At 53.6% G+C, this 25,061-nt stretch overlaps 3 protein-coding genes across 3 annotated transcripts; 2 read left to right on the forward strand and 1 right to left on the reverse strand.

Moving 5' to 3' along the window:
- Nucleotides 1-752: 752 nt before the first annotated feature.
- Nucleotides 753-4,428, reverse strand: EVX2 (even-skipped homeobox 2). The gene is made up of 3 exons (XM_045806146.2): nt 4,002-4,428; nt 2,800-3,074; nt 753-1,475 (listed from the first exon to the last, which is right to left on the reverse strand). Exons 1-3 carry the CDS (start codon nt 4,426-4,428, stop codon nt 753-755), a joined length of 1,425 nt encoding a protein of 474 aa, XP_045662102.2.
- An 8,970-nt stretch (nt 4,429-13,398) lies between these two features.
- Nucleotides 13,399-15,248, forward strand: HOXD13 (homeobox D13). Its single transcript, XM_045806114.2, has 2 exons — nt 13,399-14,215; nt 14,998-15,248. Exons 1-2 carry the CDS (start codon nt 13,441-13,443, stop codon nt 15,246-15,248), a joined length of 1,026 nt encoding a protein of 341 aa, XP_045662070.1. The 5' UTR covers nt 13,399-13,440.
- Nucleotides 15,249-20,313: 5,065 nt separating this feature from the next.
- On the forward strand, nt 20,314-21,275 carry HOXD12 (homeobox D12). Its single transcript, XM_045806145.2, has 2 exons — nt 20,314-20,887; nt 21,037-21,275. The coding sequence occupies exons 1-2, from the start codon at nt 20,314-20,316 to the stop codon at nt 21,273-21,275; spliced, it is 813 nt and encodes a 270-aa protein (XP_045662101.2).
- Nucleotides 21,276-25,061: the final 3,786 nt, after the last annotated feature.

Below are 25,061 nucleotides of genomic sequence, written 5' to 3' on the forward strand. Positions count from 1 at the left end.
TTCCTGCTTCGGCTTTGCCCTTCCCGGGGAAGACCGCCACAGCCCCCGCCGGCCTCGCTCCCGCACGCGGTAAACCATCTCACAGACACGCCGGCGGCCGCGCGCGCTCTCCATCCGCCCTCCTGGCCTTCTCAGACCTCCATTCTTCCGCTCTCCGTGGACAGGGCCCTTAACAAGCTCAGGCTAAGAGAAAAATTGCCACCTCCCCTCACCCTCGTTTCAAGAAAAGAAAGGATGGAAGAAAAAGCAGCAGCAGGAACCTCGGGGGTGACTCCCCCCCTGCACAAAGCACTAGCGCACACCATTCCCCTCTCTTTGTTGTGGGTCTCGGTTGCTTCTGGCCACGTGGTCCAGGAGAGCAACCTGGGCCTGAGGGCTTACAGCCAGGGCCCCATACCCCAGAGGGCTAGTTGGAGGGCCAGGGGATTGTCTTCGGGAAGACCAAGAGCTCCGGACAGAGGCGGGAAAAGGGGCATGGGCGGTGGGAAACACGAGGAAGCTGCTGGGTAGCAAATACAAAAATAGAAATAATTTGAGGGCACACCCGCCGGCTTTTCGCGGGGCTCTTTTCCCCCAATTCGGTCGGGGCAGCTTCCCCTCGGCCTCCCGCGCCGGCGCGCCCCCTGGCGGCAGCTTTAGCAGCGGGCAGCGCGCAGAGGGCACGTGGGCGCACGGAGGGCGCGGGGGGCGCTCAGGGGACTCCCGGGCACACTCGGAGTGGCGGGCACAGCCCCCTGGCGGCGCCGACGTAGTTATCTGGTGAGCGGCGCCTCGTCCCTCTGGTCCGGCGGGCTCACGGCGGTCTTGCTAAGCACAGCCGCTGAGTAGGGCAGGAAGCCGCTCTCGGAGCGAGGCGCCGTGGCGCTGCAGCCGAAGTCCGAGCCCCCGGCGGCGCCCGCGCCGCCCCCGCCGCTGCCCCCGCCGCCCCCGCCACCACCCCGGGAGCCCAGGGCCGCGGCTGCTGCTGCTGCCGCCGCAGCGGCGGATTGACTGCTGTGGCAACTGAGGCACGAGCAGGGCGCGGAGCCGCCGCTGGGGGGCGCCCCGGCTGCCGCGGCAGAGGAGGCCGCAGCCGCTGCAGCTGCTGCAGCCGCCGCGGCCGAGGCCGCGCTGTTGAGGCCCGCGGCGGCCGCAGGCGTCTGGTAGAGGCCCGGGTGGCGGAAGCTGCACAGCAGCTCCGGCCTCGAGTAGGGGTGCGAGAGGGCACGGAAGGTGTCCAGCGGGCGGATGGAAGTGGCGAAGGGCGACGAGGCCGCGGCCGCGGCGCCCGAGGCCGCAGCGGCCGCGGCCGCTGCAGTGACACCCACATGCGGGTAGTAGTGCAGAGGCACGTGCGAGTGGAAGGGGTAGGGCAGGCTTCCGGTGGCGGCCGCGTGCGTCATCATGTAGGTGTAGAAGCTGGGGTCGGCCGGGTGCGGCCACGACATAGCCAGGCGCTGCCGCTTGTCCTTCATGCGCCGGTTCTGGAACCACACCTGAAGGGAGAGCCGCACCGCGGCCCGAGTTAGGGAGTGCCCTGAGGCCTCAGCCCGCGCCCTGGACCTCTCCACCCTTCCCGGACCTCCGAATGGCCTGACCTACTACTCCCCTCCGATTGGGCCCAGCTTGGAGGCCCCTCTGCTCTACCAGCTGGTAGTGAGGGCGACAGTGAGAACAGCCGTGGGCGCACCTTCCTCAGCGAAAATAATCTGCCCTCGGCTCCTGCTCCCTTGCTTTTTGCTGCGTTTAAGATCCCAGCGCAACCTTTCCTCTCCTTCCCGCCACCCATTGGTGTCCAGTCTTGCTGAACACCCCTCTCTCAATCCCAGGATTTGCACGGGATTCTAGGCCACCTTTGAAGAGGGGCTACCGCGGCAGCTTTTGTAAAAGGTCGCCGCTCGAGGTCTTGAGTCCTCTGAGCTTCAAGGACCTGCCCCAAGGGCACACGTCCGATTTTTACATTGAAGGGATGATTTTTTTTTTGAATCGTTTGCCTCAAATGAGTGGCGGGAGCAACATCCTCTTAAACTGGGAAAGGGACTTTTCTACCCCTCCCAACACAGTCTAATGAAGACATCATTCGTCACAACTCTAAATTAAAGAAAGCTCGATCAAACCAAAGGGAGACTTCCACAACCTCCCTTATCCATTGCAGTTTACTCTTTTCTTTTGCTAGAGTGTAGGATCCTCCGTGAAGTGTTCGCCAAGTCGCCCAACCTCCCAGCTGTCTCTCCCGGATTAATAAAATTAATCACCTAGAGATATAGAAGTAAGGACAATTTCGTTGTATCCTCCCTCCCCTCCCCCCCCCCAAGAAGGTTGCTTTTTTTCCTGCTGCCCAAGAGAAAAATGTTTAGGAAACTACTTTCTCAACCCAATCGATTTTCAAAATACAGTATTCTTTTCTCCAAGTTGTAACGATTTATGTGGGGAATAAATCTCCAAGATCAAGAGCAGATGAAAAGTTTCACCTAGGGTTCGTGCCAGAGGAACAAAGACCAGCCGGCTTTGCCGCGGAGGGAAAAGTGGGGCCACGGACATGGGCTAGGGGCACCTGAGCAGGCGCTGGGCAGAATCGAGCAGAGGCCAGCGTTTCCCGCACCGACTCCGCCATTCCCGGGCCTTCCCAGGTCAGCCAGGCCGGCCAACCCTTCGGATTCGGCAGCTGAGAAATAAATATGCCAGTTCCTTTGGTGACTCTACCCCGCGGATTTTCAGGCCCTCAGCTAAATGTGGCCACCCAGGAACGAGAAAGGAGAAACAAAAGTCAACCCAGACACCCCCGGGGAGGCTAGAAAAGGCGCGTGCTGGAATCAATACCTTGATGGTGGTTTCGGGCAGGTTGAGCGCGGCGGCCAGCTCACACCGGCGGGGCCGCGACACATAGTTCTCCCTGTAGAACTCCTTCTCCAAGCGCGCGATCTGTTCGCGGGTGAACGCCGTGCGGTAGCGCCGCACCTGATCCGCGCCAGAGCCGGAGCCGCCCAGCGCCGCGCCCCCGCCGCCGCCGCTGCCGCCACCTCCATGCAGGCTGCCAAGGCCAGAGCCCGACGCAGACGTCGTGGTGCCCGCGGCAGAGCCGCTCTCCGCGTACCCTGGCAAACAAACGGCCGACAGTACGAGAGTCACTGGAGGGCCGAGATCCCCGCGCTGGGGCTGAGCACGGATGGGGGAAGCCGGGAGAGGAAAGCGAGACGCTGCCTGAATTGATAGGGTCTGTCACGCTTACAAATTGCTGCCTCTAATGGAATCAATAAAGTTTGGGGATCCCTTCATAACCAAATAATAAGAACTTAATTAGGAAGGTTTTTTTTTTCCTTAATAATTGGAAATTTTCAACTCAGGAGGAAAATTGGCCAAGGGAAAATGCCTATATCTGGGCTCAGTTTGGTAAGCTCTGGGTTTCCCGTGGTCTGAAGACGGCAGGGCAGCTTTCTGTAGGGCTTCCAACCTTTCTTTTATAGTCTTTTGGGTTTGGTTAAAAAATACCTATATTTTTTTAAGATGAGAAAGACAGCAGCAGCTCAAACCGGAACCATTAGGGGGTGGACTCTACTTTTCAGCTCTTTTCTCCCGCTGACCCAAGCGGGTCTCCCAGAGGCGCCCGGCGACGCTCCCTCCGACTTACTCAGGATGCCCCCTCCACTCGGCCTTGGGGAATCAGGGGTAACGGAGTTCAGAGCAGCTACCAGGGCACCCTTCCCGTAGCGCGACTCAGCGGCTGGCTAGGGGTCGGTCAGCTCGCACAGGCTTTCAGACCAGCCCGCAGAAACATTTTCTAGGACTTGGGCGACAGCGGGGGCAGGCCTGGCACCCCCCAGGCCTGTGCCTTGCTGGGAGGCTCAAGGAGCAAAGCAGGAGTGCAGGGTCCCCAGCATGCGTCCCGCCCCCGCCCGAGCCCGCTGGGTGCAGCTTGCTTGCAGAGGGTCGGTTAGGGGCAAAGGCAGTAGGAAGGGCCAGCAGGAGCCGCGGAGGAACGGGGAGGATGGGACTAGAGAGCGCGGCAAGGGCGGCGCGGTTACCTTTGCCATTGTTTTCCTTGAGCGGCGCGGCAGCAAGGCCGCCAGGGGAGCGCAGCGCGGAGCAGCCCACCTCCACGTCGCTGCTCATGTCCGCCTCGGCGGCCGCCTCTGAATAATGACCCGGCTTTTTACGGCCTTCGGCGGCGGAGGCGATTTCGGAGGAGACGGTGCTTTCGCTGCCCGGGTGCTGCAGGTTGAACAAAGTGTCTATTTCGAATTTGCCCTTGGCAGGGAGGTCTCCCAGAGCGCCGTGCAGAGGGGCGGACGGCAGGCGCGGGCTGAGGCGAGCCGGGTGCTGCGAATTTTCCAGGGCCTCGAGCACAGCATTGCCAGCCGAATCGGACAAATTGGAGAACCGCTTGCCGGCCGTGGGGCTGTGCAGCCCCCTCTCCATCAGAATCATCTCTTTTCTTATTCTTTCCATCATCTCAGCTTTCTAAAAAATGTCACAGTGGCCCGCTGTCCCGTCCTAATGATGGGCTGCGCCTAGGGCTAATTCTCATTCAGCCCCAGCGAGCGCCTCTAAATATTATTATCTCTTTTGGAGGGAGGCGGAAAAACTGTGGGATGCCAGAGCGAGGGAATGACTGGTCAAAATGACCCATACATCCTTCCGAGCCCGAGATGTCATTCATCAAAAAGTAGCGCTCGCTCGTCATTAAGGTACGAATGACGCCGTTCGAATAATCATTTATTGTAACAGGTTTATAAGCAAATAAATACACGCTCTTGTCAGTGGGTAATGAAGGCGGCTTCGGAGCAGACAAATAGATCCAGGTAGGAGGCGAGAAGAGACAAGAAGTGAGGAGGAAGGCTCCGGTCCTTTGCCCGCTCAGAGCCGGTTCTGTTCGCCCGGGGGTTTGGCCTCGGGGGTGAAATTGACAGTCTGATTAATAGAGCGCGCCGCGGCACATTTCCCCCTTCATTTAGGGGCATCATTACGCTCTCAGTTTGCTGGGTTGCCCCTTAGGTCCTAATCATGCAGCGCCTTCCTCATTTTTCCTCGGACATAGATACATGTTAAATAATAGATAATGCTTTGATTTTCCAGAGTAGATCGTCGGGAAGGTGGTTTTTTTTTTTTTTTTTAACATTTACAAGCGGGAGGGGGTAAGGGAGGGGACAAGAGGGAGGATGTAGGAAGAGTTGGGTAAGGAGACCTTGCGCTCCTGTCTGGATTACTTATCTTTTGAATTTCAGAACCAAATATGTATTTTATTTAACAAATAGGACGCCGAGTTTTCTCTCTCCCCACTTCTTCGCCTCAGCCTGGCTGCTCTCCTCCCACCCCAGCTGAGAGAGAGAGAGAGAGAGAGAGAGAGAGAAAGGGAAAGGAAATATCGTAGAGTTTTGAAAGCACTTTAGTGCTACGTGGCTGGGGAGGTGCGTTGGCCCCGCGCCTCCAAACGGAAATCATTAGGTCCTCTCTGATTTTTTTAACACCGTTTGCAGAGTGAGTTCTGAACTTGAAGTCCTGGGTTTTTTACTTTTATAACCCTGCTGATGGATAGGCTTCTCGCCTACGCATTTTCCCTGGGGGAAATGAACTCGGCTGGACGATTTCATAGTAGAATTCGACAGCTAACTTTAAACACAGTCGCGATTTACAACGCCATATGGGCTGCCCCAGATCCACTTTTTACGTTGCCAGCTTTCCCCCTCCCTCCTCAAATCCAATTATTTGTGGCAAAGTTGCCGAATTTCTAGGTCAAAGGAGGAAAGAAGGGACTTAGCCTCCTTCCCCTTCCACCCGCTGTCCTCCCTTCTCCACTCTGCTATTCTTCTCTCTTTCCTCTCCTCCCCCAACCCAACCTCTTACCTGTGGCCCTGAGTATGCCGGGTGCTGAGTCTGGGCGCGGAGAATCTCGGATCAGCCTTGCTGCTGCTTCTTGCGGCCTGAGTTTGGCGGCTGAGCCTCTTGGCGATAACTTTGATGGTCATAATGACGCCGGTGGCAACCATTTTAACGAAGATCAATCTTCACTCAAGGCCTTTGCACGTCTCCTCCCGCGCTTGCGCCCCACCCTGTCCGGACCCCCAATGCACTGTGCGGGTCCGCCAGCCAGCAGCAAAAGAGGAGAGATCCGCGGCCACAGGCGGGGACACGAGAAGATAGGGACAGGACTCAGAGGTCGGCCTGCGAGCTTCCGAAGCGGCCGAGAGACCCTGGCAATCTGGGCTCTGGGCGCGGGTCCTGCATCCTCCCCTCAGCGCCCACTCAGACCCCAACCCAGCCCCCCCCTTTCTCCCTGCCGCCACACCCAGCACGTTGGGGTGTGTTAGGGGCAAACCCAGAATCTATTTGCCCATCTCTCCGTTGGCGCTTTCCTTTTAACCTTGAACCCGTTGGGGGCGCGTCAGGAATGTAAGGAGACACGAGGTGTTAGGTATATTTATATACATTTATACACATAGTCAATGCCAAAAGTTTCTCTCCTGTTCCCCTCGGCGCCAACTTATTTCAACAACTTGAGCTTTGCTTAGAAAATCAATTCCACCTCTTTAGGTAATAAACGGAATTCTCCCCCAAGGTGAGAAATGCAAAGCTGGATAGGCACGCGGTGGCTGGAAAGGTGAGAGGGGGGACGCGGAGTGAGTTTCGGGAACCCAGAAGAGGACCTGCCCCAGCGTCCGCCTCCCACCCTGTCCCAGAGGCCACTCGACTCCGAGCACTAAGTTCCCTCCCCGAGGCGGCTTTCTGGCCATTAACGTGGTCAAAGATTAGCCTTGCGGGTGCTCCCACCTCTCCCTCTTAGCTCCACAGTCTAGGTCCCCAGCTCTACCACCCCTGGTAGGGTCGTCGGCGAAGAGGAGTCGCTGTCCCAGAAACCTGGGAAGGGTACTCCCCCCGCCCAGTCCCCCCGTCCCACTTGCTTAGGGAACTGAATGGGACACTTGGGTCCAGGCTCAGGTCCGTGGGTGGCCAGGGCCCTGGCGGGGGAGCGGGGGGGATCGGTCGAGGCGCGACCCAGGCGGAAGTCACTGATGCCTTTATTGCTGTCGTTTGGCGCCCCCGTCTGTTTTATTCGCGGTTTCGGCAGCTGTGAGCTACTTTCAATCGCAGAAGCCGCCGCTGGGGGCTGGGGTACGGATGGCAACCCCTTTCTCCTTCACTCAATGCTTGTTCCCTTCCTCTGGGACCTCACGCCTCTGGTCCCAAAGCCTACGCAAACCCGGACCTCAGTCTGTTGAAAAGGTAAAACACCATTTCTAGGCGATACCTTTATTCATCAGTGGTTTTGAAAACTATTTTACACCTTTTAAATAACACTAGTATTTCGTATGCTAGCAAGTTTATTATAAAAGGTACATTGGAGATCATGTCAGGGAAACTACTCACAGTAAAAGAGGTATAATTTTTCACTGAACTGCGTTTAGCTGACAATATTTCACGGGAGACAGTGAACATCCCATTACAATATTTAATTTCCTTAATTTATTTTAGATTCCACGCCTACTAGTATAGTAATATTGGCCAACTTCTATTTAGCTTTTACTTTAAAATTACAAGTGCTTTTTACATATATTATAACCTCTAAAGCTGAAGCAACTCTAGAGATGGATTCTATTATCCCTTTTACAGAGGCGGACTCCTTCCACACAGAGAGGTTGAAGGACTTGCTGATTTAAACCTACCTCTGAAAATATTCAAGTTATAAGGTATTTAAAAGCTTTGGGGAAGCATTTTTGGTTGATTTTTTTTTATTTTGCATATGTCTTCTTTAAATACAGGCCTACCTCAAAAACATTGAATCCTTATGGAGGGTAGAGAGATTAACAAACAGTTCTGTTGATGTTTATTAATGAAATACCCAAACCTTGTACCTCTCCCAAACTGTGGAGGCTGAAACTGAGAACGGGCCTGTCAGATGCCCCCAGTGTTTAGCGTAGCTACCTCTGGGCCAGATCGAGACCTCCTACCCACTACCAAAGCACAGGACTCACTCAATAGAACAAGACAAGAATCCAGCCCATGCCCCCGTGGTTTGGCAAAAATTTTAAGTGCATTGGGGGTGAGGGTGTGGGAAGGACTTTCTCCAAATGGACTGAAAAGCACTTTTAGGTCGAAAGAAGGAATTACATAAAAGAGGTCCGATATTTTATTTTATTTTATTTTATTTTATTTTATTGTATTGTATTGTATTGTATTGTATTGTATTGTATTGTATTGTATTTATTTGGTTAGGCCTCCAGACTAAATATTTGTTTCTTGAGCAGCAGCGGGTCCTCCGAGGTGAAGTGGTAAACACTTTTGGCCTTGGACTGAAGGTAATAAAAATGTGTCCAGGCTGCCCGAGGGGAGGGGCGCGGGTGAACCTGGAGTTGTAACGGAACCCCGCGTCCGCCCGGGCCTGGCTGCGGTCTTCCGCGCGGTCGGCTCCTGGCCAAGCGGGCCCAAAACCCGCGCGGGCCCGCATCCGGATGCAAGCTCGCTCGAGGACTGGGGCCGCCTGGATGTAGTGGGACAGCAGAACCGCTAAAGCCTGGGCTTCGAACCTCTGGTACATTTTCTTTAGGATAAATGCAGTCCGCACGGCTTACGGCTTGGAGGTTTCGGTTTATAAGGGAAGGAGCCGCCGCTTTGGCGACTCAGGCCTGACTCCCTCCTGGCATCTTTTTGCGGCCATCCCTAGGCTGGCGGTCCTCGCGCTGTCTCTTAGTCCCTCTGGCTGCTTCTAGTTCTCCTCCTTCCCGCTACAGTTGCGCACCCTACTAGGGACGGCCCCGGATTGGGGGGGGGGGGGTACTTTGTCTCTGGGCTCTGGGGCTACCCAGACCCACTGCCTGCCTGAAGCTTGTGCGCCTTCAGACGCGACAGGAAAACTTGCAGGGACATCTAGCGCCAGGCCTGAGGAACTGCGCGCTGCCCAGCCGGGAAGCTAAGACTGACCACTTGCCTCTCAACCTCACTCCCTTCGCGCCCCGCCCCCCCCCGCCCTCCATCCCCCCCACCCCCGGCCACCTTCGTGGTTAAGCATTTCTCAAGCCTTCATCCCTTCATCCACGTGTCCACACGTGGATTCCTCATAGAGACCAAGGGCTCTGCGGAATGGAGAGAGACAGAGAGATGGAGAGGGAGAGAGAGAAGGTGGGGAGAAGGAGGAACATTTACTTTTTTTCATTTCCAAAGGCCAGCAGAGTGAGCACTTTCTGGACTTCAGTTAACAATGACATTACTAGAGAAGTGTATAACAAGGACAAACCTACACCTTGAAACCCTGAACAAAACAGCAGAAAATTGTTTGCAGTCCCAGCTTTTGTTTTTCGGTGGGGAGGGGGCAACAAGTTACTGATGTCCTCCAGCTCTGGGCCCACCTTCCAGCCTCCCCATCTCAGTGAGATTAGTGCTTCTCTAAGAGGGAAGACTTGCTGTGTTTAATTCCCACCAGGACTGGAGTTCTCTCCATCCCAAACAAGGGCCCGCTGCACTGTGGGAGGCAAACCTAGGTTCGCCAAATAGCACTTTGGGTTTAGAGAGTGTTTCGTTGTTGTTGCAAACAATTTACATTTAATAAAGCCTAATTGTGTTCATCAAATTCAAATGGAATACATCTGAGATATAGAAAGTGCCTAAACTGAGGATTCCACTGTCTGGCTTTTGCTAGAGACCACTTTCTTTACCCTAGGTTTGTTGTTTTTAATTTTTAAAAAATATATTTCCAACCTGAATGAAACTGGGTATTGCCTACAGAGGGAAAATTAGCTTCAAAGTTGGCAGGGCACAGATTTGGTTAAAACAACACTGTCCAGCCAGCCCCGCTGGATTTAAGGCTTTACTCTGGAATAAAGACTTTATTTCTACACTTCATCTTTGGCTTCTTACAAGTTAATTAGGAGGGTGTCCTGCACTTCCTGGTGTGGCCATCAAGGAACACACTTTCAAAGGAATTCCCAGCACCCCACTCTGATAGGAGTTGGTAATTGTTCTCTGGCAGTAACCGCCACTGATTCTGTGGTTAATTGAGCTCTTTGCTGTTTTGGCAAGCAGAGGAACTTGTGTTCTTCAACAAATCTAAATCTCAGACTTCATCCACCCATTCTCCAACCCAGGACAGGGACATGATTTGAAAGACCATCTACAAGGACGACAAGAGAGGATGTGATTTTCAGAACATTACTGATTCCCAGAAAGGGTGCCTATGGAGAGGGAGGAGAGCGAGTGATGGGAAAAGAGGGAGAGCTGATCTCTCTCTCCCTCTCTCCCTCTCCCTGCCCAGCCCCTTTTGAATAGGACTTTGGGCAATGGGGTTTCTCGCCCAAATCAGGAAATGTGACAAAACTGGTTTCACTGAATAACACATCAGTGTTTGGAGACATTTCTGAAAACCAAAAAGACATTTCTGTCTGGTTGCAAAAGATTTTCATTTAACAAAGATTATGTCTGTTGTTAAAGCCCCAACGTAATATACCCACACACATACACAGGGTTCAGTCTGTGCTCCTGACCACTCGAAGAAAATTATTCCCGTTGAGTTTAAACCTAAAATCAACTCGGACACAGGGTACACAAACTAAATGAAATGTTTCCGCAAATTCAGCCTCAAAATTCCTCCACTACCTACCACCCCTGGCTTGTAAACTATGTGTCTTATTAGTTCATAAACAGAGCAGCCCTGACTTTGCCTGGTACTCAGCCACAGTGCTATGATCCAATCGCAGCAGCTGCCCTGGGGTGCAGGGTTTAAGGGCCTTCATAAGGTCCAGTCTGAGCCTCTTTCCTAAGGGGAATTCCCTCCCCCAGGGCCAGGACCTTGAAGGCTGTACTGGAAGCAGGTTCAGCGGCAGGAGAGGCAGGATAGCGAGAAGCAATGCTCCTTATTGTTCATAACCTCCCTCGTCTCTGAACATTCTCTAGGATGGACAGAGAAACCCCAAGTCCTGTGAGAGTCCCGCAGGGCAACTGGAGGCAGGGCCATCATTGAGAAGTGTCTTTCAACTAGAGCATTAATTCAACTTTCCTCCCAGTCCTGCACAACTTAATTTGCTGCATGGACAATTAAGCCAAAATTGAAGGGCTGTCTCAACTTGGCAAAACTTGACAAATTCTTCCTTCCTAGCTTAATTTCATTGTCTTCATCTTTTGGCATATAATCAGCTAGTAGAATGTATTTATCAGTTAGAATAGGGCACAGAGGTCTCTTAGTGTTAAAAGACTAAAAGTCCATTTGTTCCAGTTACGTCTTAGAAATTATTTCAACAAATTTGCTTTTTGAGGTCACGGGGGAAAATGTTTAACGATGCGTTTTCCCTCTCTGAGAAAAAGCAAGGGAGACAAAGGAAAAATAGGAGTGTTTTGGGGTGGCATTCCATGACCCATTTGGTACCAAAATTGTTAGGTGAAGAGGACCCAGCCAAACTCTTCCAAAAAAAATCAGCAACTCTGTCACCTGGTCCCAGCTGGTGTTTTTAAAATGCCGATTCATCTTCCGTTACCAACTTTTGCCTCCATCTTTCAAGTAGCCAAAACTGTTCTCACCAGCAAACTTCTCTATGATTTTCTGCAAAGGCTCAAGCCCCTCTGACTCAAATTTGATCATGAACACATCTAGGACTTCAAAAAGGTCAAATTCCCCTGCTTTTCCTTTCCAGCAACCCTCTCATAACTTTCTCCTTTATTTGAGCCTTTTATGGTTACTGGGTTTTGCGTGTCAACACTCCCGACACCAGCAGCCCACCCTGCAATGCCAGGCCAGGCCCAGGAGGGCCTCCTCGGCTTTTTTACTTGCCCCATCCAGTCACGTCTTAGGTCCAGGAATGCCAGGACTGGGTGACAAGCCGACTTCACAAATCACAAGCTCAGGGGAGCGATTTTCTTGGAGATGGGCTGGGCTGGGGAGTTGATGCTACAGAACCAAATAGGCTCGCTCTGAGGGCTCCTGCACCCACCCACCCCAGCACCGTCGACTGCTCAGATGGAATGTTGCTTCTAAGGTTGAGCCTTAAATTTACCGCAGGACACACACCAGCTCCCCACCTATGGCTAAGATGGGTGGGGGGCTGGGGCTCTGTGGCTGAGAAACGGCACAAAGGGATGAATCGAGTCAGAGTTGTGATGCTTGACACCAAGAGCCCACTCTATCCCCTGGAGGCCAGACCCAGTTGCTCCGGGCTGCTCCTATCTGGAGCCCCAACTTTGCTTGGGGGAAAAAAAACACACACACCCTCTTAATTTGCCCCTCTCAGTTCTCTGCAGTTGGCAGCTTGGAAAAGAAAGCGAAACAAAGGTCCCTGGGAAAGTGAAGTTTTCAATTAATTGGTGTGAGTAATGGGCGGGGGTGGGTGGTGGCTGCAAAATGCAAGAGGCAGTTGGGCTGCAGGGGAGGCGCAGAAGTTTCGTGGAGGGCAGCAGAGTAGCTTTCTCCAGGTGCCCTCCACAGGGTCTTTCTGCTGGCCAGGGGAATCTGCGCCGGGGTTGGGGAGCCCAGTACGGGAGGCGACTCCCGGATGGCCCGCGTGTAGAGACGAATAGTGTGGACCAGCCATCAGGAGTTTTCTCGCGGGGGCAGATCGTCAGGTTCGCCGCTCCATGGCGGAGTCTTTTCTTCTACTTGACTTACTTGTAAGTCTCTGTCCCGGCTCCGAGGATGCTTCATGGGCATTTTCCTGGTGGACGGTGTGTGTGTGTGTGTGTGTGTGTGTGTGTGTGTGTGTGTGTGTGTGTGTGTGTGTGTGTGTAGGGAGGGTTTGTTCCAGTTGGTCTTAATTCGGAGGATCCCGTATGACAACCTGTGTGAAATGCTTTTGCCCCGTAGCAGTGTTCAAGGTAGGGAAAATAAGGTCAACTAATCCAAGGGATTAAGCAACAGGATCCAAAATCAGTCTGTTTTCAGATCATTCTGACCATCTCTGTCCTTCGCCTTGGTTTAGTTGTGCCGCTCGGGGATCCGAGGAGAGGTGGCAAAAACAGCCGTGGCCGAAACAAGGCGCAGGCCTCGGCGCCCGTCTCAGTCGCAGACAGGGCCTAGGATGGGCGGTCGCGCAATCAGCTCGTGGGGGTTGGCTTCGGCGCAAACGCTTGGGTCCGGGGGAGGGCGGGAAGGGGCGGTGGGCTGCGCTAGGGGCTGGGAAGGGGTAGGGGCCGGGGTGGGTGGGTCCAGCGGGGCCCGGGCCAGGAGCCAGGCTCTCCCGCGCCCCCACCCCCACGTGGCCCCGCGCAGCCAATGGCGCGGCCCCGAGCGGGAGCCCTCGGGGAGGGAGGAGGCCCCCCGACCGGCCCAGGCCCCCTCCCAACCTGAACTTCGTTTTTATAAACGTCCCGCGATGAGCTAACCTGTTGGAGGGCGGGCGGGAGGCGGGAGGCTCGCAGAGGGAGAGAGGGCGAGAGGAAGAGGGCGGGAGCGAGAGAACGAGAGAGAAAGGAGAGGAGGGAGGAAGCGCGCTGCGCCATGGTGTCCTGCGCGGGGCCAGGGCCAGGGCCGGGGCCGGGACGGGCCGGGCCATGAGCCGCGGCGGGAGCTGGGACATGGACGGGCTGCGGGCGGACGGTGGGGCCGCCGGGGCGGCTCCAGCCTCCTCCTCCTCCTCCTCTGTGGCGGCGGCGGCGGCGCCGGGCCAGTGTCGCGGCTTCCTCTCGGCGCCAGTGTTCGCCGGGACACACTCCGGGCGTGCGGCGGCGGCGGCGGCGGCGGCGGCTGCGGCGGCGGCGGCAGCCTCGGGCTTCGCATACCCCGGGACCTCTGAGCGTGCGGGCTCCGCCTCGTCGTCGTCATCTTCGGCTGTGGTCGCAGCGCGTCCGGAGGCTCCCTCCGCCAAAGAGTGTCCGGCGCCCGGCGCGGCCGCTGCAGCGCCTCCGGGCGCCCCAGCTCTGGGCTACGGCTACCACTTCGGCAACGGCTACTATAGCTGCCGCATGTCACACGGCGTGGGCTTACAGCAAAACGCTCTCAAGTCGTCGCCGCACGCCTCGCTGGGAGGCTTCCCGGTGGAGAAGTACATGGACGTGTCGGGCCTGGCAAGCAGCAGCGTACCGGCCAACGAGGTGCCCGCGAGAGCCAAGGAGGTGTCTTTCTACCAGGGCTACACGAGCCCCTACCAGCACGTGCCTGGGTACATCGACATGGTGTCTACCTTCGGTTCCGGGGAGCCTCGGCATGAGGCGTACATCTCCATGGAGGGCTACCAGTCCTGGACGCTGGCCAACGGGTGGAACAGCCAGGTGTACTGCGCCAAGGACCAGCCACAGGGCTCCCATTTTTGGAAATCATCTTTTCCAGGTAGGAGCGGTGTGGGGGTGGGGTGGGAACGGGGAGGTCAGGAAGGAGGGAGTGGGGGGAGGGAAGAGACAGAGAACGGAAAGAAAGCACTAGGAGTGTAGGTCCCTACTTGGGAGCTGCGCTGTCCTCCTCGCCCAGGCAGGGTTAACCTGATGGAACAGCTCCTGTAGTTTGCCTGAAATTTGTAAATTTCTCCTTTGATTTAAACTGCCCCTCTCACAACCCTTTTCTTCTTGTGTGGGGGCATAAGCCTGTTTTTCTCCCACAGCTGAGGGTCTTTGCGTGCCCTTTGCTCAGGCCTTGGCCCCTCCTCCCCGAAGAAGTGTCACAGAGTTGGGTCCCACTTTTGAAGGATATGACTGCCCCAGGGTCACCACTAAAACTTCTAAGAGCTCACAAACTCCAAACACAGGAACACAAGAAATCAAAGTTTGAACAAAAAAAACCTGGATTTTTTTAAGTCTTTCGTATGTTTGTATGTGTGCAACCAGCATTTGCAGAAACTATCCTTATAACTGTCCCCAATAACCATGCCATAAAATTGAAGCCTTGTTAAGATGCTGGTTTGAGAAACCATGATGATCCATCAAATGGCCTTCACTTTGAAGTGTAAATAATCTTTCTTTAATAATGTCTAAATAATATGTCTGTGTAAATACTAATAAAATGCAAACAACCTGGTTTTCTTTATTCCGCATACCCCTTCCAAACATACACACACAGCCCCCGGTGGTGCTCCAGAAACCCTGGTCTAATTTTTTTTTTGCTGTTTTTTATACCAGGGGATGTGGCTCTAAATCAGCCAGACATGTGTGTCTACCGTCGGGGGAGGAAGAAGAGGGTGCCCTACACCAAACTGCAGCTCAAAGAACTGGAGAACGAGTATGCCATTAACAAGTTCATTAACAAGGACAAGCGGCGGCGGATTTCGGCTGCCACGAACCTATCTGAGAGACAAGTGACCATTTGGTTTCAGAACCGAAGAGTGAAAGACAAGAAAATCGTCTCCAAGCTTAAAGACACTGTCTCCTGATGTGGACCAGATTGGCCAAAGAAGAGTTTAAATGCTTTCAGTTGTCTCCAAAAGGCCTTTGGAAAGACTTGAATATGTATTTAATTTCCCCCATCTCCCTGCCAATGATGGCAAATTTTGTGAATTGTTTTTCTCTCTTCCCCTTATCTGGCTCTAAAACCTTTTGCTGCCCTACCCGACTCTGTAGTTCTGTTTCTTACTTGTTTATTATTGATTTTGTTCTTGTCTAGGTTTTTTATGATGTTTTTAATGTTCTGTTTCTCCCTCCAGGCCAGTATAAAGGACTTGAAGTATTTTTTTAATAATGCCCCCCCAAAGAATTTCAGAAGTGCCATTATGATTTTAGTGTTTTATTTTCTTAAATCACTTAATGTGCCTGTTTCCAGCACTGATTATCTTCATAATCTATTAGGGTAGAACGATTTGCAGTCATTCATATCCTGTGATTGGGCAATTTAATCATTAGCTCTCAGCAGTCACCCTGAGGCAAGTGGAAACAGCTCTGGGCAGGCCGTGCTCTAGGGTCACTGGGAAAGTCTAAAAACAGGCGGCTGGAGGTACTGTGATGGCTTTAAAAGCAGCTACCTTATTAAATAGGGTTTGTATCGATATTGGAATGAAGACAATCCTTCCCACTTCGGGTCTTTCATTTGCTGTTGTAGTTATATGTTTTTAGTATACCTTGTCGATTTGTGCTTTTATAATCTTTAATTTGAAAATAATGTGTCCTCATGGATGCCTTCATTTCCCCAGATCTAGATGCAGATATTTCAATGGCTGCAGTTGTGAGAGTGATCCGTGGATGGTGTATATGCACACCTTCTCCTTGACCTTGGGTCTGTGGGACTAGAAATAAGGTGATCTCCTCAGTCCCCTGAAAGAGACTGAATCAATGTGGACATGGGTGGGAACTTTTACCCAGAACCCAATGAAGAACTTGACTGTCTGAACAAATGTATTAAGCCTCTCGTGGAGTTTTAGAACACCTAACAAATATGAAAAATGTGGAGCTCTACAGTTCAAGATTTTTAAAAAAAGATGTTTCTGAAAGTGATGACAAATAACTACTTTTAAAGTGCTGCGTATTTATACAACTGAGATTATTTTTGTAGATGCAATGTCTGTGAGCTGGGATATGTGTGCAGTGCTTCAGGCATTTAAAAATCACTTTTTTATTCCTAGGGAGATGCAAATAAACAGAACTCTCTTGTCTCTTCTGTGTCTTTATATATTTGTTTTCTTTTTCCAAGCTTGTATTACCTCTTGTGTTCTTATTTATTTTAAAATCTTGTTGTCTTGAAGATTACGATGTTCCCTATAGATGAAGGAAACTCAACCCCAGTTCTACTCTCTGAAACATCCATTTCCGCTGCCCCCTCCACCCTTTTCCCTGTGGCTTTAACATAAGTAGTGATGTCTTTAAATGAGAATATAATTTGTGGCGTCTAAAATGATATTTTTTACCAGACCAAAAAAAAAAAAAGTCTCCAATAAAAATTTTACTTCTCTTTCAATATTATCACTTTATTCAAATAGTTTTATTTTTTAAAATCATTATGTATGTTGGTGTCTGGGTATAGGAAATTGTGCTCACTTGAAGGTGTTCTTCCTAGAAAGGCTGTTATAAATATCTACTCTTGGAAGGTCTTGCAATTAGACACATCCATATTTGGGAATTGAAAAAGAAACATTTCAAGCTGATCTCTTATCGCCTTCTCCGAGCAGCCTCCAAACAGCATTTGAGGACTGAAACCATAATTATACACCCTAAACCTCTGGTTGCAGTTTTTAAGCACTATGAACTTTCTTTTTGAGGCCTTTTTGCCACTCGGGGAAATGGCCGCTGAGGAACGGGTGCCTCATCGTTGTTAGCGCCTGGACACAAATCAATTTAGTGGTTGCTAACTTTTTGGTATGTAAGTTAAATACACATGTTTCAAACCTCCCACAATATGTAAACTCTTCTGGCGGGAGAGCTCCCTTATGGATCTGCCAGAGAAAGCGCAGAGACCCAAGGACCAAAGCTACTTTCGTTTTCTCTGGCCCAGCTTGGTTTATTTCGTATCTTGCACCGATGGTTGACTGTGGGCCGCCGACTTCGTTTTAACTGACAGAGAGAGAGACAGAGAGAGAGAGAGAGGGACAGAGAGCGAGAGAGAGAACGGACTACGATTCAAATTGGAGAAGAAATAACCCCTGAAAATGGGGACACATCGACCCCGACCTTCCTCTGTCAGGAAGAGTTTCTAACATTTTCTCTGTTTTCCTCACAAGATGTGCTTTCATGTGAAACGGGCCTGTTTTCCCTTCTTTTCCTTCGTCGTTTTCCCTCCTTTTTTGTACATTCCAGACTCCAGGGCCGCACTCCATTCCCAGGTCCATTTCTAAGGTTTCCTGTCGGATGGGAGGATTGCCTCGAGGTTTTCCTTTCATCTGCAGTTTGCCGGTCAGTTTCCCCCGCCTAAGAGAAATGGGGGGTTTGCTGAAGATTAAAACTGCTCGAATGCTCTCCGGTGGAATTTGAATTGATGGCTAAATCAATAACAGATGAAGACTTTGCTATTTATATGCATTCCTTTTATATTCCGAATTGAGGAGGGAGTAGAGGATCTGGTAGAGGCCCGCGGGGAGCCAGGGCGAAGGGAGCTTCGGAGAGAGGCCTTTCCTTCGGGTGGAAACCGAGAGGCCGCAGGGAGAGCGCTTCCGAAACCGGGCAGGTTTCGAGCGCCGCTGGTGGAGACTCCAGGCCCGCGCGTCTACGCGTGAGTCAAGAGGCGAAGGACGCTTTGCAGCCGGGACGCACTGCCAAAGAGGCGGCCGCGACGCTTCCCCGTGTCTGGCAGCCTGCTGGGTGCCTCTGACTCCGCCGTCCCGGCCAGCCTTGCTGCCACGATCTCCGGCTTTCGGAGACACTTGGCGGAGCCTGGCAGCGGGCCGTGACCGCACGGGCTGGCGACCCCAGGCCGGCTGTGCCGCCCTTCACTGTTGATCTTGACCGTGCGCCGGCGCGTCGCCAGGCGTGGAGCTCGCTCGCCATCTCCTGGGCGGTCGGCGGCATTGGCAGAGCTCGCGGTTTAGCTCCGCGGCCAAATCCTCTCCCATTCCCCAGCTCACCAGCCAAGCCTCCTGCCCTTCCCCCAACCCGCCCCGCCCCCGCCGCGCAGTCTCCAGATCCCAGCTCCCAGCGTACAACTTTGCTCGCTGGACCTCGGAAATTATAAACCCAGGAGATAAGGTGGGGCGGCTGGGGCACCATTCTGAGCCAAGAAATGGACGGAGTCTAGTTGTTCTAGTCTTTCTGTTTCTCACTTAGTCCCTTTATATCTTTAGTCCCCCGGGGTAAACCGCAGCCGTGCGGCTGCCTAAGGGTCCGGAGAAGACACCCCTGGACTTGGAAATACCGGAGCATCGCTGTGTGCTGAGGCCGGAGGAGACGAGACTGCAGGGATCTCTGGAGCTGGAGCTTCGGGCCTGGGGAGGCTGTAGCTCCTGGAAAACAGGGAGAGTTTCCCAAAATGAGAGCCTGGATCCCTCAAGTCCTTAGGAACCGAGGTTGCAGCTTATGCCCACACCACCCCAATCCCCCAAGGACGGGGAGTGGAGTTCTTGTCTCTAAGTCTGAGCTCCTAAGGAAACTCTGACAGAACCCTGAAGAGCCCCTGACAACCCCATCCCCACCCCCTGCCCCCGCCCTAGAGCCGGAGGAAGACCGACGGCGTTCCCCAGAGCCGCCCAATTGGTCGCCATAACTCACACAATAAAGTCGCAGCGCGGTGGTCAGCCTTGCCCTCCGGCGGCGCCTGTGTGGTCTCCGTGCCGGAGCTGGCGGTCTAACCAATTCCAGCTTGGCTCGGGGACCGGCGAGGCGGGCTGCAGGTTGGGGCGGGCGCCAGTCACGAGGTCGCTGGGGTTCTTGGGACCAAGGCAGGAGAGGAGGACCCATAGCCCTCTGGCCAGACTCAATCGGAGGGCCTGCAGAGGGGGGCTGCCACACTGCTCCCGGCGAGGCAGAGCTGCCCCGCCCGCATCCCTGTTCGCCAGAACCCCGAACCCGTCAGCCGCCTTGGAGGCGCTGAGCCGAGGAACGCGCTAGCCTGCTGCCTCGGGGTGCCCCGCTGTTCCCGGCCCCGAATGACTCTGGCTCTTCTGTCCTTCCACACCAGATCGGGGGAGCTCCTCTTGCTCTGCCGGCTGCAGAGGAGTTGAAAAGCTTGGAGTTCTGGTTGGCACGATGCAGTCGCCAAGGTGACTCCTGGCGATAAAAGGAATGTAGCCTTTGGCCACGATTGGCCAATGCAGCTGCCCCTTCCCCGGCCAGCATTCTTCATGGACCTGGATGGCCGAAACTTTCCTGGGAGCAGAGGGCTTGGCCATGGAGAAGCACACCAGAATTGGTGTGAAACCACCTTCCTGGGAGCCAAACTTGGGCAGAGTTTGTGATGCATTTCTCCTCCATCAGCACATTTCTTGGACTGCGCCGGGTTCAGGCAGTGTGTGGGTCTTCGCTGCTAGACCACTAGTGCAGAATCCTCTCCAGAGGGACAGGGCAGGGAGGCATCATCGTAGGAGAAGCATTGCTCAGGCCTAGGGACAGAGCTGGTGGCCCCACCATACGGTGGGCTCTCCCTGCAAGCCTAGAGGTGCAGAGTACTGGAAAAGGCCTTAGCTACAACTTAAAGCCGGTGGAAGCAAGCCTGGCCCAGGCAGCCAGTGGATAAAGGGAGTGCAAAGCTAATCAAGACCAAGAAGGATCCCAAGGGACACTTAGGCAAAGGCACCCAATGTCCCCAGCTCCTGAAGCTGAGCCCAGAAACTCCCAGTGGTTTCACCTTCACTCAGCGTTCCTTGGTTCTGCCTGCCAGCCTCGTCCTCTGCCATCGAATATTGCGGGTGTTATCATAATACCCTGAAGGGGGGGAAACGGGTCGGGGGATGTAGGCGGTGCTGAAATGACCGGCTTTGAAGAACCTGCAGGCAAAGTTTCGTCCAATCGTCTGAGCCTGTCCTCTTATTCCCGGTTGTAACTAAATACTGCTGCGAGCGCAGCCGAAGCCCTTTGTTGGAGATGTGTGAGCGCAGTCTCTACAGAGCGGGCTATGTGGGCTCGCTTCTGAATCTGCAGTCGCCTGACTCCTTCTACTTCTCCAACCTGCGGCCGAATGGCGGCCAGTTGGCCGCGCTCCCCCCCATCTCATACCCGCGAGGCGCGCTGCCCTGGGCCACCACGCCCGCCTCCTGCGCCCCAGCGCAGCCTGCCGGTGCCACCGCTTTCGGCAGCTTCTCGCAGCCCTACCTGGCTGGTTCCGGGCCGCTTGGCCTACAGCCCCTGGGCGCCAAGGACGGACCCGAAGAGCAGGCCAAGTTTTATGCGCCCGATGTGGCTGCCGGGCCGGAGGACCGTGGCCGTGCGCGGCCGCCCTTCGTCCCCGAGTCTAGCCTGGCCCCCGCGGCCGCTGCTCTCAAAGCCGCCAAGTACGACTACGCGGGTATGGGCCGTGCGGCAGCGGGCTCTGCAGCCCTGCTCGAGGGGACCCCCTGCGCTGCCGGCTTCAAGGACGACGCCAAGGTCCCGCTCAACTTGAACATGACAGTGCAGGCGGCAAGCGTCGCCTCTTGCCTGCGACCTTCGCTGCCCGACGGTAAACGGTGGCCATGCTCCCTGGGCCAGTTTGGGCTGGGATGGGAGGTGGGGTGCAAGGGAGAGTGTGTAGGGGGAGGGAGCCCCTGGGGGCGGGCAGACTACAAGGAGCGCCCTGCCGGGCTGACTTGGGTTGGGGCTGTGTTGCAGGCCTACCGTGGGGGGCGGCCCCAGGGAGAACCCGCAAGAAGCGGAAACCCTACACCAAGCAGCAGATTGCGGAGCTGGAGAACGAATTTCTCCTTAACGAATTCATCAACCGCCAGAAGCGCAAGGAATTGTCCAACAGGCTGAACCTCAGCGACCAGCAGGTCAAAATTTGGTTCCAGAATCGGCGTATGAAAAAGAAGCGCGTGGTCCTGCGCGAGCAGGCGCTGGCGCTATACTAGACCCCCGCGTGGTCGCGGCTGGCCAGGCCTACCTTTTAAAGCCGAGGCCTGGCGTAAAGGAAGAGCTGGGAGTAGGGGCTTTGCCTTTCGCTCCTTCTCCGCTGGTCCTAAGTACCCTTCCGTTCAGTCTGCAGCCCCAGACGTCCGCAGAGGATTTGGAGACCAGGCCAGTTGGGCCTCTACGATTCCAGCTCTCTGGGAGGGGCCTGCAGAAGTTGAAGTATAACCTTGGCCTTCAGGCTTCCTGAGTGGGGGCCTGCGGTCACCTGTCCTAGCTCTTGTCTGGGGTATTTACATGGACGTTCCCTGTAGCACCCTTGTACTTAGATTTCTGCCTCCAACTACACTCCCTTTCCTCTTCTCTCCAGACTTTTTTGAATTTAGTAGGCACCTCACTAGAGCTCAGATTGGAATTAAATTTAGGAAGTCCTTCAGGAAGGAGTAGAAAAGGGCTGCAGGCACAATTCTGTCTCCTTGCAGCCAAAGCCCCTTGTGGCAAAGCCAGAAACTTGGCTCTGGAGAAAGAAAGGGTACCGCCCCCCTCCTGTCTGCCCTGGCTGGTTCGGGAGGACAAAAGCCACCCTAGACATTCAGACTTCGGGAGGAAAGGGGAGGGGAGGGATGGTGTGGCTGGACAAATTCGAAGACACCTCGGAGTTTGGGCTGGGCTGGCCCCTCCAGCTGGACAGAATGGTGTGGATACTTTCTTCCCATGGATTCCAGGGAGGCTGAGGCCCCACAGCCAACTGCAATCTCTAGATAGGACTGGTAAAATTTTTCCTACTTCTCCTATCTCTTCACATATGTCTAGGCCAGAGCCCTGCACTCTGTAACTGGACTCAGCTCTGCAGAGGACAGCTGCTAATCTGCTCTCAGGCTGGGTTGCACTAGGAGGTGGGGGAAATATCCAGGGGGAGAAGGGAGTGAGAGAGGAGAGGGGTGTCCCACATTCCAACTGTAAATATGGCTTTCCTCTTGAGGTGTGGACATGTCTTTCTTGAATTAGGGTAATGGGCCACCAGTGGGAGAGGTGAAAGCTTCTCCATCAGTCAGGGAGTGAAGAAGGAGGTCCCTCCAATCCTTAGCCCCTGGTCGCTGCTGTTGACCAAGTAGAGAGAAGACCCCTCTTTCACCCTCTTCACCACCAGACAACTCTACCAGGGGCCTTTCTGTGCCTCAGCCACTGTGCCTTTTCTGAGGCCATGTCTGGCCTGCCTCAGTGGAGCCTGTAAAGCCCTGGGCCCTGCTGGGCTTGCTTTGTGGAGGCTGGGGTTCGGGATGCCACATGGAGTTGTTTTGCATGTGCTGGGGTGTCCTGTCTACCCTCAGTGAAACCGACCCCCCCCCCAGCTCCCTCTACCATCCCTACCTCTTTTCCCTCTCCTTCTGAGAAGTAGCGCCCCCCAACTCCTACTGAGATGTATGACAGCCAAAGAGTTGAACATTCCTTCCCCAAGTCCAGTGATTTATTTTCAGTGCAGGACTAGGCCCTAGATCTGGAATGAGCACCTCACAGAGAGCCCCAAGCCTCAGTCCAACTGACCACAGTTTATGTTTAGACTAATCGCATTTTCTTTGCTATGTAACAGTTGTTGTGCATGTTTCATGTTGTTTTGATTTTGTCAAGAAAACCGCAATAGCTTGTATATATCAGATACATCAAAATGTTTTGAGTGGAAATAAATATCCAGGTCCCAGCCAAGCTGTCAAGGGACTGATGTCAATTTTTCAAAACCCTTTTGGATTCCCTCCTAATGATTTTAGGCCAACAAATTCGTTTTTCTTTCCTGGTTGTGGTTTCACTGCAGGTGTTGACTGTTCATTAAAGGAGAAAATGGCTTCCAAGTCAGTCAGCAAATGGTGTATAAAAGCCTATGAACAAAATGTGTATGAAACATCTAAGCGGAAGGTGAGGGGACTGTGTGCAGATTTGACGGCATTAAGTGAACTCTCAGCCTGTTGCAGGCCAGGGCTTCTGTATTTTGCCTAAATTATCAAACTTTAAGGCTTACTGTTGGGGGGGGGAGTGCTGTCAAGATATGAGGTTCCTCAGATTTCAACACAAAACATCTCTCTCTGCCATGTTTCGGTGAGGCTACTTTGGAACAGGCTATCCCCTGTGGAAATCCTGCATACTGGCGCCTCTGCCTGGAGCCCAGCAGGTTCCCTTGGGAAATGTGGCCTCTGCACCCTGCACCCCACACCCCGTAGGCCTTAGGAGCCTCTAGCCGTGGCTGGGAAATTTAAAGCCTGCTCAGTATTCACCATCCTCTTGCAAACCTCAACTCCCAGCTAGCTTTGAAATGGAAACAAGAGAATTGTTAGCTTTTAGCGAGTGGAAGAATTAGCAAAACCATCAAATCTCTAATGCCAAGTACTCATGGGCTCCAACTCCCCTTTCCTGAAGCAAATTTGATGTGTATTTTAAAAATATTTTTAAAACGGCTCCTTTAAGAAAAATACAACAGTGGGGAAAAAGAAGCAAGAGACTGCCGAAGCCCTATCTTTAGAAATGTTTTCCCACCTGATGGGGCTCAGGGAGGTAGTGGTACCCGGAGCTGGGTATCTCCCCCAAAAGAGCCGAACAAAGGCGGAGGCCACACGCAGACCTCAGGTCCAGAGAGCTGGGTAAAGGACTAGGAAACCAGACTTAGATGCAGGCCCTAGGATAACACAGAGAGACAGTTTCTTTCCAAAGTATACCATTAAATCATCGTGTTCTTTCTCTTTAGCCTGGGAGGTGGGGTGGGTGGAGAAATTCATGGAGACCACTCCCCAAAGAGATTGAAATTATTGTAAGTGTAAAATCTCGATTGTCCGTTGGGGCTTCAGCAGTGTTTTTCAAATTTATCCCCTTTACTGACCCGCAAAAATACAAAGGCGGTGGTCTCATCTCTTTTTTCCTAGCCAAGATCCTGGCAGGGATTTGGAACCACGACGAAATTCCTAAGAAACAAACGCGGAGAAAAATGATGCTGAAATCTGAGTGCTCAACATTCCCTCGCACAAAGACAAATGCGTCCTCCGAAATGCTGCAGTCCAGGCAGGCCTCTTGACCAAGAAAAAGGGTTTTAAACGAGAAAAAATGGCTTCGGCTGGCATTCAACCGGCTGCAAGCTCAGAGGGCCGACGGGGGAACTCTTAAGGCCTGGGGGCTCTCCCCAAAGGAGGCAGGCTAGGGAGGCTTCCGGGAGGCCACAGGGTGGAGGAGAAATCCAGAACCGTTGTAAATATTCATGTCTGCGGGGGGGGGGCTCTTCACCCCGCCTCTCCCAGCTGCAATCACCCCCCCTTCGTGGGGAGGGGGGTGCACAGCGCCTGTCCGACCGTCCTTGGACAAAGGTGATCTCCCCACATTTTTGTTCTCCAGCCACTTGACTTAGGTAGCCCTTTCCGAAGGCTCTGCAGGGAAGGGACTGGCTCTGGGTGTTTTCCCCCGCGTTTCTCCTCTTCTTTCGTTTCCTAAAAGAGCATAAATAATTAAAGTTTGGCAGGGAGGAAAAGCTTTCTTGCAGAACTGTAGTGGCAATAAATGAAATGACTCAGAATCCCTTCCCCAGTCTGCTTTTACGAGGGCTGCCAGACAGTGTCTGTTCACGTTCTCCAGATACCAGGGGCGCCCTGACAAAGTTAAGGTCAAGTTAGTGTCTTATCTTGGGTGGCTCAAAATTACCGCATCGCGTCTGGGCGCTGCGCGGAAAGCTACCACTCGCGGAGCAGCTGGATGTGCCGGAAGAGTCGGATGCGCTCCTTGTGCTTCGAGTGGGGCCGCGCCGGCAAGGACAA

The sequence above is a fragment of the Ursus americanus genome, chromosome 1 (genome assembly GCF_024610735.1).
Source record: "Ursus americanus isolate L20-20 chromosome 1, mUrsAme1.1.p, whole genome shotgun sequence".
Taxonomy (NCBI): domain Eukaryota; kingdom Metazoa; phylum Chordata; class Mammalia; order Carnivora; family Ursidae; genus Ursus; species Ursus americanus.

Coding starts and splice junctions, on each gene's coding strand:
- EVX2 (XM_045806146.2), bottom strand. CDS start 4,428: ATGATGGAAAGAATAAGAAAAGAGATGATTCTGATGGAGAGGGGGCTG. Junction 3,075..4,001: donor CAAGGAAAACAATGGCAAAG/GTAACCGCGCCG, acceptor TTTGTTTGCCAG/GGTACGCGGAGAGCGGCTCT. Junction 1,476..2,799: donor TGCCCGAAACCACCATCAAG/GTATTGATTCCA, acceptor CTCTCCCTTCAG/GTGTGGTTCCAGAACCGGCG.
- HOXD13 (XM_045806114.2), top strand. CDS start 13,441: ATGAGCCGCGGCGGGAGCTGGGACATGGACGGGCTGCGGGCGGACGGT. Junction 14,216..14,997: donor TTGGAAATCATCTTTTCCAG/GTAGGAGCGGTG, acceptor TTTTTATACCAG/GGGATGTGGCTCTAAATCAG.
- HOXD12 (XM_045806145.2), top strand. CDS start 20,314: ATGTGTGAGCGCAGTCTCTACAGAGCGGGCTATGTGGGCTCGCTTCTG. Junction 20,888..21,036: donor GCGACCTTCGCTGCCCGACG/GTAAACGGTGGC, acceptor GCTGTGTTGCAG/GCCTACCGTGGGGGGCGGCC.